Genomic DNA, 24196 nt, shown 5'->3' with positions numbered 1-24196 from the left:
AAGAACCCAATCAAATTAATTAAACAGAATTATTATACTTGCTGTGTCGTCCTCCTCTGTGTCCTCCTCCGTGTCGTCCTCTGTGTCCTCAGGTCAGGGCGTCTCCGTCTGTGATAAGCTCCAGTGCGTCTGTGATAAGACGACGGCTGAGTGCATGGCGGCGGCGCACTTCAACCACAGCCTCCCGTCCCAGCGCTGCCACGGAGCGGCGCCGCCCTGCCGCCGGGCCAGCAGACCCCCCAAACCTCCGAGAGCGTCTCCCCCGTCCAGCGAGGAGAGCGAGGAGGGACCGATGGCGCCTCCGGACAGGTGAGTGAACGCACCTCCACCTGGGAACACGACTGAGGAGGATCTGAGCTCCGTTCACACTCAAATCTCTCTGCAGTGATGAAAGCTCTGACCTGGACCATGGAGAGGAGGTAAAACCTGCTGCTGGAGCTGGGACGCCTCCTCCTCTTCCTCCTCCTCCTCCTCCCTCCAATGAGGAGATCAGAGAGCCAACAGAAGTTAGTGGGATTCAAACCCACAACCACAGGCCGAGTGCAGGACAGAGCCAAGGGACACGACCAGCAGAGAGAGAAGAGGAACACGAGGAGGAGGAGGAAGAAGAACTAGAAGAAGGGGAGGAGGAAGAAGATGAGGAGGAAGGAGTCTAGAGGTGTTTGACGTCACGTTGGAGCTGTAAACGTCGTCATTCATAGAATCGACTCCAATCATCACATGTTTCTGAACTAACTGGTCTCAGAGCGTCAGTAAAGACACGAGGACGCGTCGGCTTTGATAGAAACGTTTATTTCTTCTTTCAGTCTTTGAACATTGATCTCAACGTTCTATCAAACGGAGGCTCCGCTGGTTCTGCTGGAGATCAGGGAAATCAGAGGATTAATGCTTTTATCAAATGATTTGTTGATCTGATCAGAAACGTGAACCAATCTCTGGCCACGTCCTCTCAGAGGAGACGGGACGCATTAGTGAATTAACCGTTGATTTAAAGTCAAACGTCGTTCTGTCTCAGATTTCATTTGTTTCCAGGCTGCACCTGAACGCACCACAGCTCAGTTACTTCAGGTCAAATAAAACAGGAAGTAAGGAAGCGTTTCCCTGAACCTGCAGCGGGGGGGCGGAGCCTCCTGTCGCCCTCTAGTGGTTAAACCCGTGGCTGTGTTTTGAATCAGAGCTGAACACAGACGTGACACAAAAATAGAAACGGCTGCATCACAGACAGAAAATAAAATAAAGTAAGAAGCTATATTCTGTTTATTTATTTTTTATTTCTTGTTCTCTCTCATCAGGTTGAAAGCGTCGGTCCTGAGGAGACGTTTGTCACGTTGATATTTTTTAAGGCAGATCATTTTAAACTTGAATCACCATCAGGACCAACGCTTCCTCTCTGAACTAAAACTGATCTGTGTCTGACGCGTTGACGCGTTGCTATAGTACCGAGGACACGGAGACCAAAGTGCAAAGGAGACGTTTTAATCTGAACATGTGACTGACACAGACACAGGTCATGTGACCAGCTGATTGATTTAGATGTGATTTAATAAAATAATCAGTCGGTTCAGAGTCAGGTCCAGATTCATGATTCATGTTACTGATCAGGTCCTCTGGGACTTTATAAGACCATCTTTGTCAAACAGGAAACGTCCAAAATGGCCGAATTAGCTTTTAGCATCAGCTGTTTGCAGTCATCTAATAAATCTGTTCCAACAAATGTCAGATTTTCACTTTAAGGAGTTAAATTCACGACGTTTGCTCTTTAAGTTTTCGTTTTCTCAAACTTTCCTGTAAAAACATTTTGTTGAATCTGGACCTGAGAAACATCTGCAAGGATTTTATTATTTTTATTTTGTAAAAGTAAACATTTCTAAAAAACAAACTCAAGATGCTAACATTAGCAGATTGCACTGATTATCCCAAAAATACCTCCTATAATCTGATGATAGATATAATATTAATCTATATTTGAAATGATATCACGGATCCTATGATAAAGGTTCTCGTCTGCGTCGTGCTGAACATCAACATCAACAACAAGAAGAAGCTAAAAGAATAAAAAGTTTTCAGCTTTAGTTTTCATCCTGATCAACAAGAATAAATCTCCCAGTCTCTAAAATCTCTACCAGGCGACAGTTCAACGACACGTGATGCATAAAATGTACAAAAATATAAGATATACCGGCGTGATGACACATTCAGAGGAGGAAGTGTGTTCCAGCCACGTCTGAACAAGAACCGTCATCCTCTGGAGTCCATGACGGTTCTTGTTCAGATTTAGTTTCAGCATAAAAACCCAGCACCGCCTCCAGGAACCAGGAACCAGGAACCATGCACGTACTGCACTAGATGCATGTTCTTCTTATTTTATATATATATTTTAAGATACGACGATATTAAGTCACGAGAGTTTAAAGCTAAGACGTTACAGCAAAGATACACAGAGTGTTCTATGTTCTAGGACGTGAACCCTCTAATGAACCGACTGTGCTCGGTACGTAGAGGAAGAAGAGTCCGTGCTGTGATCTGGACCAACATGAAGGGAAGCTACGCTGTGCAAGACCAGGGGACAGGGGACAGGGGACAGGGGACAGGTCAACGTCCAGAAACACAAACAGACTGGATGTAAAGGTCTCAAGGTGTAATACCACTGATGGCCACAAGGTGCGTCTCTCATGCAGTACATTCAGATAAACTCCACCTGAAGAAGAAGACGATCAAACAGCGCCAATGCTAGCGCCAACGCTAGCGCTAATGCTAGTCACCTGACCTTCGACCTCCACATTCAGATAACTCATCTAGCTCTAGACGTGGTTGTCCATGAGTCCAAACATTTTCATTTTCATTCCTCAGATTTTAAAAACAACAACTTTCAACAGAACCATCTCTGACCACGTAGAACACATCCATAAAACCATCCCACAGCTACATCCACTCTCACAACACTGAAGTCTTTAAGGAGGGGCGACACAAACCAAACCGTTCAGACCAAACGCTGGCTGCAGCTACTTTCCCTCCACACTGAGCTCAGATCAGAGCAGAGAGCTGACAACCATCTGCTGATACAAATCACAGCTGCTCCAGAAAACACAGAAAAGAGACATGAGACGTGTCCTCGTGATAAAACCTCCAACAGGACGCTGCTTTGTGTCTGATGTCTGAAGACGTCTGTTAATATCAATGCGTTCAGCGGGGAGGTCAGCGTCCACATGGCTCCTCTCAGGAGACTGGCACCAACAACATTCAGCCTCTTTAGATGGAGACGTTTGGAGGGACCAGGAGGACGACGACGACGTCCATCTTTGGCAACGACACATTTCCTCTGGGAGCTGCCAGCGACGCTGTGAGGACGTGAATGTGCTGGTGGAACGAACGGTTCGTCTGCAGCCAAACATCCTCCAGCATGACGAACCAGGACACACGTACGTTAGCATAGTTAGCATACAGCTGTTAGCATTGTCCACACAGGATATCATGACGGAACAAAGCTGCAGATGTATATAATAATCAACCAATAATCACCTGATAACAGTTACAGCTAAACACCAACATCAACCGACGAAATGGAGCCGATGCTACTATCGCCCAAAAAGCTGCAGTTCCACAAACGTCCACTAGAGGCTTGGTCTAATCCCGACAGAGCTCGGCGTTAAAATGTCTCGTTTTTGTAGGAATAATCAACAAACTGGAGCTTTACAGACGGGATTATTTGTGGAGCGTCGTCTGATAAACATCGTCACAGATAAAAACATTCACTGCCAACAGGAAACAACCGTGATGACGACCACGGTTCACATACGAGCACCAACGTCCAGAGATGGAACATGAGACGATAAATAAGACGTCCACTAGAGGCTCCAGCAGAAATAAACATGTCTGTAGCTAATGTCTCTAATAACGACAGGGGAGAAGAATTTATGCATAATTAAGGGGCGTGGCCTCTTTTAGTGACAGGTGGGTGTCTTCAGCCTCAGACCAAACACCTCCATCAACATGAACATTTAACATCCTGGCATACCGCCCCCTAACGTTCAGAGGTGGAACTGCAGCGTGCGTACAGCATTTAGTAAAGAATCACTGAGCGTCACATTAAAGGAAACAACAATCAGATTCACCAACACATCAACCACACCCCCAACATTTACTCATTCATATCTTGTGCTCGTTCTGTTTCAAAGTTTAGTTTCTCTCCTAAACCAACCGTTGACAGGACTCGTGCTGGTAACTGAACCTTTTTGACACTTTGACTTTGAGCTGGTTCAGTTTGAAAGGAAGACCTCCTGACGCTTGTTCGACGCGGCTGCATCAACGAACCAAACCTCTCTCAGTTCACAGTAATTATCAACTCTGGAAACATTAAAACTCGTCCTCTTTCTGTAACTTCACATTCAAAGATGGAACAAAAAAATAAATAAAAGACAGGATCAAGAATTTAGACCAAAACATTTGCTCATTTTGCCAAACTCTTCAAGTATTGCTTCCGTCTGGTCTCCCTCACAGAGCTGGTCGTTCCACCTTTAAACAGCCTTAAACGTTTCTAGCTCTCAGGTGATTCACTGCTCGTCTCTACGAACTCGACGCCTACGAGATGAGAACAAGCTTTGAGCACGAGTATGTACAAGCATCCAGACGCTAGAATCTAAAAGCCTTTTGTGTTTGTTCGTTGTGAGTTTTGTTTCCAGGGATCAGGTCAGGACCGGTTCATTCACTGACCTCATCCCTGCTGCTGGTTTGAATAGAGGGAACTATGACTACAGGCTGGGACCGGGCCGCTCTGACTCTGTTTCTTTGTTTTTTTTAAGTTTTAAAGTTTTTTTAATCTTGCATGTTCTTGTGTTTTTATAATTCTATTTTGCATGGATGTGTGTGAAGCTTGCTGCGTCCAGACGTTCAGTAGACGCACAGGTCTGGAAACTTCATCTCGTAGACGGGGACGGACTGGTGCTGGGGGTGTCCCGTAGAGATGGACACCACACCGGACGGGCTGGGAGGAGGCCTGGTGGAGGACGGGACGGATTAGGATGACAGCTTTTAAATTACATGGAGCCACAACATTATGACCACTGACTGTTTATATGGTTTCCATCATGTGATTTAGAGATAACCTACGTCTGGTTCTAATGTTATTATATTAAACCTGTTATACGTCCACACTTTCTGAAAGCTTTTATTATTTTAAAAATAAAACATAATGTGATGAGGCTGTATTGATCCTGAACTACCTGTGGTAAAATGACACCACATGTTACCTAGCCTGTTCCTCCTAACACAGAGGTGCTGAGATAAAACTAATCCAGTGTCAATCTGAGACTTTTGTTTGATTCTGTTCTTTTTTCTGCGACAAAACGGAGAACTACACTATGTTAGGAAGGTGGTCATAATGATATGGCTCATTCATGTACGTGACTACACACCTCAGTCTCACTTTTGTCTGACTTAGCTTTAAATGTCTTCATCAGGACGTCAAACGTTTGTCCTTATACGACAAGTTAACGTGATTTTTATGATCCACAGTTAAACGAGTAAAATCTTTGGAGAATTTCAAAATAAAGCTCTAAACATTAGATTCATGAAGATTTAAAAAATTAAATAATTCCAACAAGTACAACTTACCGGATCGTGAGTTCAAAGATTTGTGCCAGCCGGTCGTGCAACATGTTCGCCTGAAGGAACAGTTTAAAATCAGAGATGTAGATTTTCTGTAGGTTTTATTTATTATTTATTTATTTATTTATTTATTTATTTATTTATTTATTTTTACCTTGGACTCGCAGTGAGCGGCGATCTCCTCAAACGGAGCTTTCTGGAACTTCTCCATCACCTGACGCCTCTTCTCCCTCTCCTGCTCCTCCAAGCCGGTCGTATCTGAAAGAGATGGGACGAGTGAGTTCAGCACTCCAGGGTTTTAAACCTTAAAGTTAAAAAATATGTTATGATGACGGGTAACAAACATTAAAGCCACGAGGAAAGCAAGATCAGATTAAAGTGGGGCTGACACTTTAATGGGATGTTGCTTTCCTCAAGCTCCAGGTTTTAAAGTCAGAGCAGAATTGTCTGTTAGCAGTGAGCATATGAATTTATTATCAGGGAAGGAAAGTAAGATCCCATTAAAGTGTCAGCCCCTTCCTAACCGCTGACACTTTAATGGGATCTTACTTTCCTCAAGCTCCAGGTTTTGTCTCTGGAGCTTTGTTTAGTTAAAGCGGAAGGATTTAAAATCAGAGCAGAATTAGACGTTAGCAGTGAATGTATTATCACTGAAGGAAAGCAAGATCCCATTAAAGTGTCAGCCTCTACCTTAGTGCTGACACTTTAATGGGATCTTGCTTTCCTCAAGCTCCAGGATTTAACTTTATATTAGTTTATATTATATCGTTAGAAATAATATTTGGAGAATAAAAAGAAGATGATGATGTAAAGACGAGGAGAGTCTCAAAGTGAAATCTTTCTTACCGATGGCTTTCTTCAGGGTCTCAAACGTGATCTCCTCGGCCAGCTGGGACTGAAGACACATGAGAAGACAAAAACAAAAGCGTCTCGACGCAACTCATTCTGGTTTAAAAAAGTTGTTTGAAGAGCGTCACATTAAACCCACCTTGTCTGGAAGGCTGTTGGACATGATGTCCACCTGGAGGGAGATGGTGTCCACTAAGCTCTTCCTCCTGGTCAGACGGTCTTCATCTGGAGGACCATAGAGACAATTTACACTTAAAACTTTTAAACTTTTACTTTAAAAAACAGAACCACCTCTTTGTAGCTGAGAGTTGGTCTCTAAGGGACGTCCCAGACTCTGGTTGCCTAGGTAACCTTCTAGGATGAACTTAGGAACCAAGGTGGACGGTGTTTCGTTGGGGTTTAATGTTTGGAGACTCCTCTGTCAATCAGTCTTACCATTGGTCACCTCCTCAAACTTGGTACCCGCCCACTTTGTGTTGCTTTTTTTTTATTGCTGAAACTGTTTCCTGATCTCTTGAACATTTACCAAAGGATTTCTGTCCTAGCCCAAATGTTTCCAAGCAGAACATAAAAATAAAGCTAGCGTAAAGATGGAGCGAGTTCTTCTACTGGAAGAGTAAATACTGTCAACGACGGCAACAAGCTGCTATTGGTGCAAAGAACCAAAATGGTGGATGGTGTTCCTGTGGCAGACACGTAGTATCAATCACACCATTGGTTGTGTTCTGAAACTTGGTACCCGCCCACTTTGTGTCACCAAAGGTTTTCTTCCTATCAACACTACAACTCTCTGAATTTCATTAACAGCGTCTTGGCCTCTTGTCGACACATCACTGCTACTATAGATGAATTATTCTGGATTAAAACTGGTGTCAAATCAGAAAGAACATTTAACAAACAATTTCTGACAATGTTTTTGATTTTTGCACATAAAGTTTCTTAAGTCCACATATAAAGTCCGTGTCGTCCATCTCTTTGTCGCTGACTTTACCTGGAAGGTCTCTAGTGGACGTCTCTTGGATATTTGAAATAAGCAAACGATAAAACTAGACGCAGCTAGCTCTTCTTCTGTTTGAAAAGAAAACACTGTCAACAGGCTCCAAGCTGCTATCATTGCTGTGAATTTGATGGTAGGAACCAAAGTCATGGACAATATTTACTTCAGGTTAAACGTTCTGGGAACACGTCATGATCGTGGCTAGATGTGGCACCGCCCACTTCACGTCGCCAAAGGCTTGTTCTCCAACCATCCCTACAACTTCCCGATCTTCGTTGTTCAGAACGAAGTCACATAAAAACAAACTAATAATACCAGCAGCATTCATCTAAACAAACTCAGTACAGTATGTTGTGAATGTTTAATTTGTTGAATCTCAACCAGAAAAGACACAAACATAAAAATGATGCCTCGTTCTATCGCTTCATATCTGATGTTTTTCACTGGTCATGTGACCAAACAGCCAGACTCTGTTTGGTTTATTAATCTACTCCATGTGATCCTGCAGGCAGCCCCTCAGCCTCCACCTGTTTGTACAAGAAAATAAAAAGCTCAAGTCGAGGCAGGTCGTCCGATCGGGACGAGGTGTGAAAGCAGAGAAAGAGCAGCAGCTTGTAATCGTCCTGAGTCACAGCGACCTTTGTTGTGCACTTTGAACAGGTGTGACTCAGCGGCCGCCTGCAGGAAACTAATGAGGAAACTGATCTGAACAGACAAGAGGTGAGAAACCAGAGACAGAGCTGCACGCCGGCTTCTCCATCGTAGCTCTGACATTTGTTTCTTATCTCAAACACTTTTTATGATAACTCAGAGGAGAGACAAAGAGGGAACTACTGGAGCTCACTAGAAACTAATCCAACTGCCTGCAGGCTCGCTAGCCGATGCTAATGCTAATGCTCAACTCTTCCTTAAAATCACTTTAACTGATCAGTTCCCAGCATAAAAACGAGCTACAAACAGCTACTGATTGTGTTTGTCTTTGTGTTAGCTGCTGTGTCGATTCATAAATTTGTTCTTTGTGTAATAAATGTCTGAAAAATGGTGGAAAGCTCAGCTGAACTCTGCAAAGCCAAACATTAAAGTCTAAATGACCATTTTCTCGGCTGAATCGATTATGAATCAATGTTTGATCAGGTTAATGAACTTTGGGAAGTTCTTTATTTTATCTATTTAAAGAGTTGACGACCTCCAACATGGCCGCCAGTCAAAACGTTGTGTGTCAGAGGAGATCAGAGAGTAGATCAATGTCAAGATCAAATTATTAGTAGTGAAATATGAGTCAGACTCTAAACCAGAGAACTCCTTAAACTACGTCTGGACTGATTTTACTACATTTTGTCTTTATTATTATTATAACTGATTTAATATTTATTTTCTTATATTTCCTTATATATTTATACTGCCTGTATTTTCTTGTAAATACTTATATATCTATCTATCTACTTATCTACTTATATATCTATATTCTTATATATATTCTATGGGCACATTCTTATACTGCCATACTATATATTCTTACATTTCTTATATATTTATATTGTCTATATTTTCTTAAATGAACTTATACATTTATTTTCTTGTATATTCATCGTCTCATGTTGCCTTACAGATTCTTAATACTTCATATCCTCATGTGCAACATCTCTGATAAACTACAGCATTCATGGTCTACGTAGATCAGCTACATGTGGTCCTGGTACTCACCGCCACGAGTCCAAACGCAACGAAGGCAAAAGAGTCACAGAGAAGATCAGATGTTTCGTACAGAGTCAGGTCTACAGCTACACAACAACGTCTACGCTTGGACACGACGGGAGACGCTAAGATACTACAAGGATTTAAATACAGCTAACTTTTCTGGCTTGTGTTGTCTCTTCTCTGCAAAGACTAAAGGTCCAAACCAAACCAGCATCAAAGAGCTATCAGCAGCGAAGGCCGACTCTGGCGTCTCAGCTTGCACTTGAACGCACCACAAGCTGGTTCATACACCTGAGCTACTCTTAGCAGGGAGGCTGGACTTGTTGGACAAACTTAAAATCCTTCCCTCAGATGTTCCACTGATAGATCTGACACTAGTTTATTTTTTGTTTTTTTAAGGACCATGGACGAGGCTCTAAAGTGTCAAACCTTGAAGCTGCTTCAAGCTTCAAACTAAGATGAGACAGTTAAACCTGAAATAATTAATTCCCAGCTGAACTAGGAGCTACGACGGTGGGCGACTAATCTATGTGAGTCCACAGTGGACTCGTCTACAGCTCTGCTCCTGCTGGTTACCTCTGGACGTCTGCTTGCACCTGTGGAGGATTTTCCCAACTGTGTAAAGTACTGATGTTGTGTTGAAAGCACGGCGGAGGAAAGAGAAAACAACAAAAGAAACACTTGTTTGTTAGAGCAAAGAGGAGAAACAGCAGCTTCATCACCCTGTTAGATGTTTGATTCCTCTGTTTACTTCACTACACGGTCTGGACTTTTAGAGATTTTTATCAACTGAGATTTAAATGGATGAACGTTTTGCTCATGAACTCCTGCAGTTGCTTTGACGTGAAATAGTCCTTTAAATTACCCTCTAACGGAGCTTTTCATTGTCAACCTTTCATTAATCCTCTTAATCTCACAGAGCTCTGAACGGTTCTGGAGGCAGAATGAGGCTGAAGAGCAGGGAAATAAAAGTATAACACGTCATACCAACAGACAGAAACATCCACGTTAAATCCTTTTATCTGACGTTTTATAAACTCTTCAGCTCCTGTTTTTTCTTCTGTATCGATCACCTCACTTATTTTATTTACAGCGACACCGAGTCACATTATTGTAGATGTTTATGATGTTTTAGGAAACTTATTTAAAGTAATGTTTGAGAATAAAGAGCAGTAGTGAAGGAACATTTTAAAGGACGAGTGAGAAAAATGACAGGACGTACCTGTGACCTGTGGGACGTAGGGGATGGACAGTCTCTCTGCGTTGTATCCTGGTCCTGCCAGACACTCTGCCATGTCGGCCGTCTGGAAGTACAGCTGCTTGTCGTCTTTGTCCAAAGATTCAGGGATCCTGGAGGAAGAGACAGATGAAAACTAAAACTAGATCCAGTCCTTCCAAGTTCTCCAGAAACATATGATGCAGAATGTATCTGTAGATGAGTCTGAGTTATCAAGATAATCTGCATGAAGCAGAGACTCTAAATATAGCATCTGAAACCCCCCCGTATGTTTCACAGCAGAGTGGGATTTAAAATCAGAAATAGACTCTTTTATAATCTCATAATCAGGTTTTATCAGCAGATGTTTGCTGATCTTGAACCGCAGGGAGTGTTCACACCAGGAATGTCCTGATCAGTATCAGGGCCTATCCAGGCAGTCTTAACATGATCGGTATCAGGCTTCAGTTATTTATAGTTATTTATTTTAGGTCTGACATAAACCAAAACCACATCCCTGTGGCATCAAAACTACTTATTCTTCTGTTTTTATAGTGGTTGGCTAACGTCAAAGCTGCTGAAAATCAAAGAAGAAGAAGAAGAAGAGGAACAGAACTGTGTGGATGTGTGGTGAGGTGGTAGTAGTTGATGATCTAAACAGAATCCATGGAGTCCACTCAGTCAAAGGCTGCACCCAAACAACAACAACAAACACTGAACGTTTAAAAGAAGAGAAAAGTTTCCTGGAGACAGCGTCAAGGAGAAACATCTTCCAGAGAGGGTTAGGGAGTTTATGGCAGCGTTGGATGACCAGAACATTTCTGGAGTAGATAACACAAGGTACCAGCTACCCTCTCCACACTACATTAACTTTGACTGAAAGATTTATTGGACTGAATCCAGTCCACTCTAGGAGAAGACAAGGAAGACAAGGACAGACTTTAGGAAGACACAGGAGACCACCTCTAGGAGAAGACAAGGAAGACAAGGACAGACTTTAGGAAGACACAGGAGACCACCTCTAGGAGAAGACAAGGAAGACAAGGACAGACTTTAGGAAGCTACAGGAGACCAACTCTAGGAGGAGACAAGGAAGACAAGGACAGACTCTAGGAAGACACAGGAGACCAACTCTAGGAGAAGACAAAGAAGACAAGGACAGACTTTAGGAAGCTACAGGAGACCAACTCTAGGAGAAGACAAGGAAGACAAGGACAGACTTTAGGAAGACACAGGAGACCAACTCTAGGAGAAGACAAGGAAGACAAGGACAGACTTTAGGAAGCTACAGGAGACCAACTCTAGGAGAAGACAAGGAAGACAAGGACAGACTTTAGGAAGCTACAGGAGACCAACTCTAGGAGAAGACAAGGAAGACAAGGACAGACTTTAGGACGCTACAGGAGACCAACTCTAGGAGAAGACAAGGAAAGGGTTATAGATGTTTGAGAAACGGCCACAACAAAAATGTCTGAGATTTTTCACGGTGTTTAAAACACACTGAGAGTTTAGAAGATAGATAAAGATAGATGCTCATCTGAAGATCTCATAAACCTTCTTTTATTTATGTTGATGAAGGAACATCATCTCTAAAACAAGCTTTCAGGACACATTTCTGTTTGTGGCAAATGATTTTTGAGGGTTTAAGGGTGTAGCTGTGAGTTATCATCATAATGAAGTGAATACTTACGGACACTTGTCTCTGAATATGTGTTCTGGGAGGAGGTATGGAGCGTCCAAGCTCCTCAGCTCAATAACCTGGAAGGAGAAGACCAGAAACAGAAAGTTTAATAACAGCCAAATATTTTATTTTACTCATTTGACTCATTGATCAACCACAGACAGCAGAGCATCATCAGCATATCGATTAAACAGGTAGATAAAGTGGTCGGTGATGCACCTTGCTGACGTGCTGACAGAAAGGAGGGTTGGCGATCATCTGGCTCAGGAAGTTCAGGTACGCCGCCACCAACGCCATGATGCCGCAGCGAATGAACATCGGCATGTTCTCCTCGTTGGCCAGAGCCATGTCCTGAAATAAATAAAATAAAAATAAATTAAATATGTGTTCTTTCTTCCACAGCCACTTGATTTGAATCAGGATCAAGACTTAAAGATGAACAGGTTCAACGTTACTGGAAGAAACTAGTTTATAACATCTGATCAAATACTATGAAACTATGAGGTTCAAGATTTATATTAGAAATGTACACTTAGAGGATGGATGGAAAAAAGACAGAGGAAGAAAGAATGAAGAAGAAGGAAAAAGAAAGAAGAAGAAAGACGACGACGTTCTGTTTATTTCAGATGAGATTGGCTCAAGCTCCAGATCAGCTGAGAGGACGTCATGGCGATGAGTGGAGGTTCTGGGTTTGACTCCATGAGTCTCACCTGCAGAGCGATGGCGAGTCTGATGAGGTCGATGACCATCTCCTCGTTGGCCAGCTCGATAGTCAGGATGGCCAGGGTGGTGAAGAGCAGCTCAAAGTTCTTGTGGACGTTGTCCTCCTCTTTACAGCCCAGGTAGATGTGACGGTAGAGCTGCTGGCCATGCTGGAGGAAGAGGAGGAGAAGGAGATGGACGTTTAGGTCAACAGCTCAGAACAAACACTTTGTGATTTCAGGTTTCTGTTTCAGTTCAGGTCTGAAGATTAAAATTCAATTAAAACCTAAAAGATTTTTTTTTCTCATCAGTTTCATTAAACAACAACTACAGCATCAGAAAGGTGGTGATTCACCAATTAAACACTAAAGAGTTTCTGTTATTTAGCCCACTGACTGCAATGTCAAAATATTAGGAACACATGTCAGTTGAGTTCTACACAATGAAAACAGCTGAATCAGCATCTCTCTCTGTTATTAAAAACTAAAGCTGAACACCAGAACCTTCATGAAGAGAGGATTTACAGCAGGACTGTTATGTCTACTAGTGTTCCTAATGAAGTGGCAAGAGGTTGCTGGATCAGATTAAAATAAAAATCAGACTAAATGTTGATTAAAGTTGAACAGGAGGAAAATGAAAAGCAGTTCTGCTCTGTGTGACGTGGAGGAAGAAAGTCATTGTGCTAAATAATATAAATATAAATATAAATGTAATATAAATGTAATATGAATATAAATATAATCCCATTAACTGGTGAAAATAACCGGTAGACGCTCTTCATTATAAATACAGATACGACCGTCTCTCCAGCCTTGATTCTGGGTGTCTGTGCTCCACATGAAGGTTAATGTGAAGCCAAGGCCGATGGCTTCTATTCACCACTAATGAATCACAATTAGATTCTATTAATGACTTGTGACAGTGGGCGGCGTCCTCGGCTCTGAACGCCGTCGGCGGAGGTGACGTCCTGGTAAAGGTTAGAGCTCAGGTGTGATTCACAGGTAAACAGTGAGCCTTTTTATTTATTTATTTATTTAAAATTGGAAATGTCATCCAGCTCAATAAGACGACAACGTTAAATGTGTTTTATCTGCTTCGTCCCTTTAGTTTCCTACTTCTCATTCTAATGTTTCTAATGTTTAGTCTTTGAATCTGGAATCAGTTTGAACCTGTTTGAACATTAATATGCACATTTATGTAAAAGAAGGTGTCCTCTGTCCTATACGCTGCATTTTCTGTCATTAACTTCCATTTATTCGGCACATTTTTATTCTCTGTTTTTAATGCTCCTAGAAATGTGGACAAAACATCTTCAAGTTGTCCTGTTAACAGTTTGGTTAAAGACAACATCAACATAAAGACTCTCTACCTTCTTCATGAATGCGACGTCTTGTTTGGAAATCTTCTCCCTTTTAATCTTCAACGCTGCGACGTTGGGAATTATTCTGCAATCCGAGAAACGGAGGTGTTAAAATCTCAACTACACCGGCCGTTTGAATCGGTAGAACCGGTCCAGGTGTACCTGATGCCGCGTAGCTTGGCTCGGTTGTCGTGGCGATCGATGATGTTGTGCAGGATCTCGAGCACCAGCTGCCTCAGCTCGCTGTCCTCCATCAGGGAGATGGAGAAGAGCGGGTCCAGGATCGGCGGCGGCAACGCGGCCACCATGGACTTTGACTTGAAGCCGGAGGTCACCTGAGGTAGAGAGGGGGAGAGAGAGGGAGGGAGGTGAGAGAGAAGGTGAGAGAGGGGGAGGGAGGTGAGAGCCGACTTATGGCAGCGTAATGCGATTAATCTGCAGGGAGTCAACAAACAGCGCTTCAGCAGAGCTTAAAGGTCACGTTCACAAGCAGCAGAACCATTTAAATGTTGACATGTTCTGTCAAAAAGGACATTTATGATCATATGTGTGAATCACTCCTCATGACGGCTACTGAAAATACTAGAGACGTCCCAAGCTATGGACCCCTGATCTGATCCTAAACGTCCTAGAGCTGGTCTCCTGTAGCTTCCTAAAGTCTGTCCTTGTCTTCCTTGTCTTCTCCTGGAGTTGGTCTCCTGTGTCTTCCTAAAGTCTGTCCTTGTCTTCCTTGTCTTCTCCTGGAGTTGGTCTCCTGTGTCTTCCTAAAGTCTGTCCTTGTCTTCCTTGTCTTCTCCTAGAGTGGACTGGATTCAGTCCAATAAATCTTTCAGTCAAAGTTAATGTAGTGTGGAGAGGGTAGCTGGTACCTTGTGTTCTCTACTCCAGAAATGTTCTGGTCATGTGATGTTACCCAACCGCCATTAAAACAGAAGAAGAAGAAGACGTTTTGATGCTACAGGACGCTGTGGTTTTGGTTTAAGCCACAACTAAAATGAATGATCAGATACTGATCAGGACGTCCTCATTAAATACTTCTTCTGTCCCCTGAGAGGAGGCTGACTGTGATGGGACTGGTCCCTGATCTCTCTCCTATTTAGACCTCCTCAGACATCTGCCCCCGACAGTCTTCAGTGTCACTACCATTGCCACGCTGACACCAGTGAAACACACACCACCTCCTCCTCCTCCTCCTCCTCCTCCTCCTCCTCCTATAGATCTGCAGCTGCGGGGCGTTATAAATATTTTGACCTTTCACCCCTCCCCCAGCTGCACCGACAAGGAGGTGGCGGCGAGCCGAGGGGAGGCGAGGCCCGAGCGCACACGGACCCCCGCGGTGCAACGAGGGTGAAGCAGGAAAAGTGATGCTTTGAGAGGCTGGCTGCCACCTGTGTCTCCTCGTCTCAGAGAGATGAGGACGGAGGAGACGCCTTCACTGCAACGACACCTGAGCTCTGAACTAGTCAGTAAATATAGTAAACGTTCCTTTATTACCTCCATGTCAGTCAGTTTATTAATCTTGAGGTCTTGAGGAGATGATTCATATTTTAGAACAAGTCTTTCTCTCTCTATGAAGACACACACATTCATTTATTATTTATTTACTGATCTCCAGTCTGACGTAGCACCCAGAGGTGGACCCCACCCACAGACACTTCTTATAAAAACTCTTTTACATCTGAAGAAGCTCTTTGGACGAAACGTCAGTGAAAGAACCTCCGCGAGCATCTGATTAAATGAGGTTTGATGTGTCACAGCGGTACAGATGATTACAGAGAAGGACTCACCATGATGAGAGAGCTGAGCAGCATGGTCTGAATCCGCTTGGTTCCCTGGTGCCTGCGTCACATACACAAGAAATAAAAAATAAAATCAAGTTACAATCATGTCGCTTTGAAAACACGTCCTTCATTCATCAGACAAAGGTTCTTCAGCACTTTTATTTGTCATCTGTGATGTGAAAATCTAATCCTAACTCTTCCACAGAGACAGTAACTGCTCCTCTAATGTGAAGCTAAAGCAAGTAGAGCTCCCCCTGGTGTCTGGAGGCAGTATAGGTCATAAGCTCCACCCCCTCCATGTTAGTGGGCGGGACTTGGGCCAAATTAAAACAGTAAAATACACATCAAATAATTTTTCCAAGGATGGTTTCAGTCATTTCAGGTAGTTAATATAATGTTGATGAATGTCAGAGTGTCAGTTTTTTGGATAATCGGAAAATAGAGTCAGTTTGACCAATGAGAGGAAGTGGGAAATCTTCTTTAGATTTAATTATTTGTTCTTGTGATAATTTGTTTATTATTTCTGTGAAGTCATGGAGCAGTCCAACAACAAACTAGACAGATTTAATGTTTAGTAAAAACCAATAACTACAAACACCAATCAAGCTGCTTCTGCAAATTACCCAAAAAGACAGAGAGAGATGGATGAGGAGGAGGAGGAGGAGGAGGAGGAGGAAGAGAAGGCCAATGTTCATTTAATTTGGGATTATCTGTTCTCCTGAGGCCGGAGAGATTAGCTTCTCCTTCTTCCTCCCTCTGAGTCCACCGTCGGGCGTCCAGGAGGTGAAGTGAGGACAGGTTATGACACAATTAAATTTGGATGAAGAAGAAGAAGCTGACGGTGATGGTTTGGTCTGTTTACAGTCTGGGGTGTCTGTAGCTAAGGGGGACAGGTTTAAGCAGCTTGGACGATACCAAGGTTTAAAGTTGTTGACGTCCTCACAGGTAGCTAGCTAAGATTTCTCTCTTTGTATTATAGTAAATCAACTATAAGGTCTGTCAGGACAAGTATCTAGAGCGGTATATCTAGCATTTGTTTCATCTGTCTGTTGAAAACAAGAAGCTAAAAGCTAACCATGAGGACACTGAGGAGGTTCCTGCTGCTGAGATTAGATCCTAAAACCTTTTTAATTTGTCCTGGATCTAATGAAGACAAGAGGAAGTGGAGCCAACATGCTCAGAGTCGGAGGTGGGAACCCCTGAGGGCCCGGGATAATGAAAGAGCATGACTCACCCGATCTTGACGGTGTCCAGGGTGTGGCAGGGCGTCCCGTACACTGGCACTTTGCCCATGATGAACATCATGACTTCAGCTCGCTGGTAGTCTGGCAGGTTTCCACCAAAGAAGCCTGCAGGGAAGGACATTAGGACATGAGACAGAGGAGAGGTGAGTCTGGACTCAAATAAAACACACTCAGTCATCCAGGTCATGGTTTATCCAGAAACGATAAAGGAAGGAAGACTTGGATGAAACGTCTTCAGTAAAGTCCAGCTCCTCTCTTTAATGTTTCTGGATGAATCTACTTCTTTCCTGTGATATAATCTTAACTAACACATGAAGAGTGAACACATGTTAGATATAAACTCTGAGTCGTACCGATGGTCTGGATGATGGCGTTCTGGACGATGCGCTCCTCGCTCTCTCTGCCGCGGGCCGATGAAACGCTGACGCTGGAGTTCCTCCTGGAGCTGTCGCCCAGCTCAAAGTCCACACTCATCCTCAGGTGTTTGAGCAGAGTGTTGAACACCTCCAGCACCGTGGGACCTGAAACAGAAACGTCCCGGCTCAGAGCTAGCTGAAGACTTTTGAACTCTAGACCTGTAGACATAACCTGCGTGACTCCTCAGATTATCAGAGTCAGAGCTGATTGACCCTGAATGAGGTAGAACAGAGACCTGAGACTGGAGAGTGATCTTGAAACATGTCACAGAAAATACACTGACAGTAGGAATAATCAGATAATCAGATTAAAACCTCCTCAGTCAGATCCTCCTGGTGGAGGAGGAGTAGAGGTGGTGGTGGTGGTAACCATGGTAACCTGTACTAAACATCATCAGGTGAGGAGTTTCCAGGAGGGACAGAAAAACAAGATGAATCAAGATGGAATCTATGTGGACGGAGACGATGGAGATGTGGAGACATCTTGGTTCATCTTCTAAGACTCTACACATTCAGGACTGGAGGAGGACATGGAGGAGGAGGACATGGAGGAGGAGGACATGGAGGAGACACTAGTTCTTCTACTTTCTCCTCCTCCTTTTTCATCTCATCACTCTTGTTCTTTTTATTCTCCTCCTCTTCCTCCTTTTCTGTTTTTTGTCTTCTTCTTCTTGTTCCTCTGCCTCTTTTTTCTTATTCCTCCAACTTTTCCTTCTCTTCCTTCTTCTCTTTCTTATCCTTCCTCTCCATCTTCCATCTTCTTCTCTTCTCCTCGTTTCTCCTTCTCCTCTTCTTCTCTTTCCTTCTTCCTTCTCCTCCTCTTGTTCTTCTCTTTCTCCTCCTCCTTCTACTTCTTCTTCTTTCTCCCTCCTCTTCTCTTCCTCCTCCTCCTCCTGTCTCCATGGTAACAGTTCATCTCTGATCAGAGTCATTGATCAGGTTGGAGACATCTAGTCCAGGATGCAGCTTATTCTTTTATTCTAAGCTCTTGACCTGAGAACAAACACGTTGGACGTTCAGTCCTCTAAGAGGGACGGTCTACCGTGGTCTCTACTCTACTACTGGTCTAGCTTCATACCGTACCCAGCCACAGATTGGGGGGAGTCCTGACTTCTCTTTCATAGAGGGACCCGGTGCTTCCTCTGGACTCCTGGATCATTCCTGGGTTTTAGTTCCAGCAGGGGGCGGTGGAGGCAAATACCATCATTAATCACAAATACGTCTTTAAGTTATTATCTCACCACAGCAGGAGATTCTTTTCTACTTTTTCTATTCAACACTGAATTTAAAGTTGCTGCAAATTAATTCTTAGTGAATGTTTTCTCTTCTCAAAGGTGACAAACTTCATGTTTATTTAATTACGAGACAATTAGCACAGAGAACACGTGACATCTCAGCTCCTGCTTTTACTTTCACTGGTTTTAAATTAATGTTTTTATGGCTCATTATTGATTATGTTATATAACCTGGTGAGTCTTTTAACGTTTTATTACATTCATCCACTTTGTACGGCTGCACCTAACGATTATTTCCATTATGCCATTTATATTTTAATATTTGTTTGTCTCTTTAATTCCCAAAAAACACCTTAGACGTCTCGATTCATCTAAAACCCAAAGAAACTCATTTTATTTTCATGAATGACAAAGAAAAACCGAAAATCTTTTTACTTAAATATCTGAAATTTATCTCAAACGATCAAACTGTTCAAACCAGAGATCGATGCGGCTCCAAGCGTTTGATGAGAGAGTGCAGGTCGTATTTTTAACAAGCTCGGTGAGGAGGTGAAAAGCCTGATGTGAGTCTACAGCGGTTTATCTTAACACTTCATTTGCACCGTGACATTTCCAGCACATAAAACGTAAAGGACTCGTTATTTTTAGACGACTCTAAACCTCTGATGAAGTGAAGCAGCAGGCGGAGATCAGCCTGGCAGGTGTGAAGATTTGCTTCGTTCCTTCTTCTTAAATAATATTTTGAATATGTTACCTCCAACGCCTCATTTCGTACTGAAAGTCATTTGCAGATTAATTGCTGAAGAACTGTTAGAAGCAGCTATAAACTAAGATATATTCCTGTCCAGTTGCTTCTAGATCTGGTTTCTAGACTCATTTAGAGACTCATCAGATACTGATTCATAAAATCCTTGGATTCATTTTATTAAATGTTTGCCTCTTCGTTTATCCTTGTCAGAAATCAAGAATGAAGAGGAGAGCTGAACCAAAGCAAAGACATCATGATAGATGAGAAACTAGAGCGAGACGACGGAGGACGATGTGTCCTTGTGTGTCCTAACCTTAACCCTCGTGAGTATTTTCTACATTTCTGCATAAGAACGACTCAAACCATCAGTGGATTTTAGAAGAAGTGAGGAAGACGACACTCACCCACAGATCCTTTGGCGGCGATGGCCACCGTCTCCAGCAGCACCTGGACGATGCCGGCTCTGACCCGCGGCGTGTTCTTGTTGTTAGTGTCCAGGTGGTTCAGGACCTGCTGGATGACGTGGTGGGAGTGCTGAGCCTGGAGAGACGCAGAGAGGCCGAGAGGAAACGCAGTAAATATCTAGAACACGTTTTGATCTGGTCCTTATGCTAAGCTAAGATAAGCTAAGCTAAGCTAAGCTAAGAGACATAATTTACATCCATCTTCTCGTCCAACTCTCAGGTGGAAAATAAAGAACAAGCAGATTTCCCAGAACATCAAACTGTTCCTAGAAGACCTGAAGATGTTCTGCAGCCATCATCTCCAGACGTCTGACTGGACCTGAATTTCTTTTTTCTTCTTGGTTTTTGTTTTCAACGGCTTGGTGATTAAAAAGTTCCATCCTGGACTATTTTCTGCTCCGGTTAGTACAGAAATCACTCTGTGAGTCTCACATTCTTTAATTGATTTCCTCGTGTGCACAGTTGGGAAACAACAATTGACAGAAAACGACTTGAACCTTTGCTCTTTAAACAACTCTGTGATTGTCTTAAGTCTCTGGATGATGTTAAAACATCGTCATCAGCAGCAGCTTGAGGATGGACTTTTCTTTTTAGAGGCTCCACACAGAGTCACTTCCTCCAGACAGCAGAATGCTCAGCTGTGTCTCTGCAGGACAAACTCGGGGTTCGCTTGCTTTTTTTTTTTTTTTTTTTGTCTCTTTCAGATCAAAGACGCTCTCCCGTCTCCTGGCAGACTGACATAAACCTCGGCGGACAGATCTGAGCAGACGAAACACAAAAATACAACAAGACCCACGCACACCATGTGGCTTCCACCGACGGAAACTGACTCACAAACCAAACATCCAGCAGAGTTTAATCTGTGGCAGCACCTCGGAGTAAACTAGAAGCTCCTGGACGAGCTACCACTCTAACCAAGAGACAGTCGTCTTCATATCTGTTAATGGTTAGCATCTATTATGTAGCTACAGACAGACGACCTGAGGATGAACGTCTACTACATGCTTCCTCAGTTTTATGCACATAAGATAAAACAAAAGTGAAGAGCCAAGTCTGACTAAGATTCAAAGGCCACAAAGCAAGCAAGAGTAACGCTGTGGAAAGCAAGCAGAATCTGAAGTGCGGTCGTAGTAAATGATTTCAACCTGCAGGGGGCAGTAATATAGAAGTTTATCTCGCCAAAAATGGAGATGCCACCAGATTAAGCTGAGTGCACGGCAAAAATATCCCCAAAATAAAATATAAGACAAAAAATATATGATTAATACGAGCTAATCGTCACTAAACTCTGGAAATCATACGAGTAAATTAAATATTTTAATCTAGTGACAGAGGCAGCTGCAGTTGGTTTAGTATCTGGTGTGTGTTGTACCTGGATGGAGTACATGATGATTCTGAAGCAGGACACAGCAAACTCATTGGGGTCCCACAGGTTATGGTTGTCCAGGTGACTGTAGACAGAAGAAAACAAAAGAAGAAGCTGATTATTCTTCACTGATGACTTTGTTAGGACAGAAACAGTCACAAGCTACGACTTCCTCCATGGACCAGGATGAAAGACTTTACAAATGCCTCTAACTCGTCATCGTCAACTCAAATTTCTCACAAGAAAAATATCTGTATAAGAACCTGTAGATTATTGAACAACAACAACAATAAGTAAAGTTTTTCCTTTGTTCCATTTCAACATCAGATTCAATACTGAGCCAAAAATAAATCATTAAAAACCTCAAAGCCAAAATGATGTTTAAGTGAATAATGTGCAGCCTGCAGACAAAGATAGATGGATATAATTAGATGATGCAGAGGAGGATCAGTTACACTGAGAGAATAAAAACAGAAAGCCTGAGACTGATCTGAGAGGAGCAAACAGAGGGAAGCTCTGCAGAGGATAGACACACGAGTTTTAATAAAACATCATGTGGGCGTAGAAGAAAAACCTGGAGGTAAATCCATCTGTTATTCATATCTGGAAACACACAGCAGCTAAAAGCAACAGCAGCTTCTACAGCATTATAGCTTCCTAGCATCCAAGCTAATAGCAGCTCTTCCTAGCTTCCCAGCTAACAGTAGCCCTTCCTAGCTTCGCAGCTAGTAGTATCTTTTCCTAGCTTCCTAGCCTCCCAGCTAACAGAAGTTTTTCCTGGCTTCTTAGCCTTCCCAACTAACAGTATCTCTTCCTAGCTTCCTAGCCTCCCAGCTAATACTAGTTCTTCCTAGCTTCTTAGCCTCCCAGCTAAAAGAAGTTCTTTCTGGCTTCTTAGCCTCCCAGCTAACAGAAGTTCTTCCTAGCTTCTTAGCCTCCCAGCTAACAGTAGAGCTTTCTGTTTCCCCTTTTGAATGATGAATCCAAACTACTGCCACCTGCTGGTATAAAGAGTAATTTCCTCTCAGGTGCAGAACGTATGAACCAGCTGGTTTTTGGTTTTAGTCTTTGTGTTGTATTAGAGTACAGACACAGGAGGCGTCACAGACGGCCTTTGTTGTCGCTTTGACGAGTCTGGGCCTCAAGTTTGATCCAGAAACAGCCAATAACATCCAGATTACAAGTAGTCATCTAAATAAGCAGAAAATCAGCTGAAGAACGTCTGGATTTCCAGATGGTAGAAGGCCAAAGAAAGCTACCAATCAAACCAAGTATTCTCTGAATGATCTAATTATGTCTATCTATGTTGGACTGGTACTAACTATACGTCTGTTTTGTTTGGTTAAAAATCACAGATAGACTCGTACAGTCTTTACTAAACAGATGTGTAATGGTTTGAAGCTGTCGGCAGTGACTGATTAATCACGTTATTAATCCGAGCAGCGCGTCGTTATTGTGGCTTTACGAAGGCAACTGGTTGGAAGACGTATGAGGACAAAGCACAAAGAGATCTGTAGTGAGATTGATAAGGACAAGGAGGACACGTTTTACAGTAAGTACAAGTCTGACATCGATCGGCTCCCGTGGCACCTATAACCTCCATTTACCAATTTCCTGTAGGGAACCTCAGACGAAGTACAATTTCAGTATCTGGAGCAGGTTACCGAAATAATAGCTCTAAACCATTTAAACAGAAACTGATGTGTAAGAGAAAGAATGAAAAAAGAAGAGATGGATAGAGAGATGGAGGAGAGGAGGGAAAGGAGAAGGCAGAGGAGAGCAATAAAGAGGATGAGGACAGTTGAGCAACGTGACGTCAATCCAAACCCCCAAAACCCCCCTCCTCCGCGTTAACCCCAATCCCTTCTATTTATAGTCTGAAGACGCTCGCTCTTCCTCATCCTCCTCCTCCTCCTCTTCCTCCTCCTCCTCCTCCCTGAAGGAGCTCTGCAGAAGAACTGGTTTCACTCTCAGACACACAGACAGCAGCCGTTTAACCGAGAGAACATTTAAAGACTGAACTAACGGGTATTCAGTCAAGTTCTGCTGCCGTTTCAGTATGAGGCCTTAATAGTCAGGAATATATTCTGATTAGATGAAGATGAAAAAGAAAAAAATACATCTCAGTTGTGAGCAGGGATGTCCTGATCGGTGTCTGGGCCGATCCAGGTATTTTTAAAATGATTGGATCTGACTGGGCTACAGCCAAGCCCCAAGTTTAGTAGTTATGTGTCTCAGGTCTTGGATTAACAAAAACCACGTCCCTGTTGAATCAAATCTACTTCTTCTTCTGTTTTAGTGGTGATTGGCTGATGTCAAAGGTGCCAAAAATCAGAGAAGAATAAAGAAGACGAAGAAGTTGTCTCTTGTGTGGAAGCACTTGATCAGTATCTAGTGTAATGTGGATGTGTGGTGAGGTGGTAGTAGTTGATCATCTAAACAGAATCCATGGAGTCCACTCAGTCAAAGGCTGCACCCAAACAACAACAACAAACACTGAACGTTTAAAAGAAGAGAAAAGTTTCCCGGAGACAGCGTCAAGGAGAAACATCTTCCAGAGAGGGTTAGGGAGTTTATGGCAGCGTTGGATGACCAGAACATTTCTGGAGTAGAGAACACAAGGTACCAGCTACCCTCTCCACACTACATTAACTTTGACTGAAAGATTTATTGGACTGAATCCAGTCCACTCTAGGAGAAGACAAGGAAGACAAGGACAGACTTTAGGAAGACACAGGAGACCAACTCTAGGAGAAGACAAGGAAGACAAGGACAGACTTTAGGAAGCTACAGGAGACCAACTCTAGGAGAAGACAAGGAAGACAAGGACAGACT

The 24196-nt window shown here is 43.0% G+C and overlaps 1 protein-coding gene across 1 annotated transcript in view; it reads right to left on the bottom strand.

Moving 5' to 3' along the window:
• Positions 1-771: 771 nt before the first annotated feature.
• efr3a (EFR3 homolog A) overlaps positions 772-24196 on the bottom strand; it is an 85997-nt gene continuing 62572 nt past the window's right edge. Inside the window, exons 9-24 of the mRNA XM_084546561.1 lie at positions 21368-21446; positions 19936-20071; positions 17486-17653; positions 17123-17237; positions 15895-15946; positions 14270-14442; positions 14117-14192; positions 12756-12917; positions 12265-12396; positions 12055-12122; positions 10371-10498; positions 6593-6678; positions 6451-6499; positions 5759-5862; positions 5611-5660; positions 772-4993 (exon numbers count right to left, since the gene is read on the bottom strand). Coding sequence (XP_084402687.1) covers positions 4888-4993; positions 5611-5660; positions 5759-5862; positions 6451-6499; positions 6593-6678; positions 10371-10498; positions 12055-12122; positions 12265-12396; positions 12756-12917; positions 14117-14192; positions 14270-14442; positions 15895-15946; positions 17123-17237; positions 17486-17653; positions 19936-20071; positions 21368-21446 — 1684 coding nt within the window. The 3' untranslated portion in view covers positions 772-4887. The remainder of the gene's footprint in view (positions 4994-5610; positions 5661-5758; positions 5863-6450; positions 6500-6592; positions 6679-10370; positions 10499-12054; positions 12123-12264; positions 12397-12755; positions 12918-14116; positions 14193-14269; positions 14443-15894; positions 15947-17122; positions 17238-17485; positions 17654-19935; positions 20072-21367; positions 21447-24196) is intronic.

Source organism: Chelon labrosus (assembly GCF_963514085.1).
Source record: "Chelon labrosus genome assembly, chromosome: 6".
Classification (NCBI taxonomy): Eukaryota; Metazoa; Chordata; class Actinopteri; order Mugiliformes; family Mugilidae; genus Chelon; species Chelon labrosus.
The sequence above is the reverse complement of the archived record's forward strand: the minus strand, read 5'-3'. Positions and strand labels throughout refer to the sequence as shown.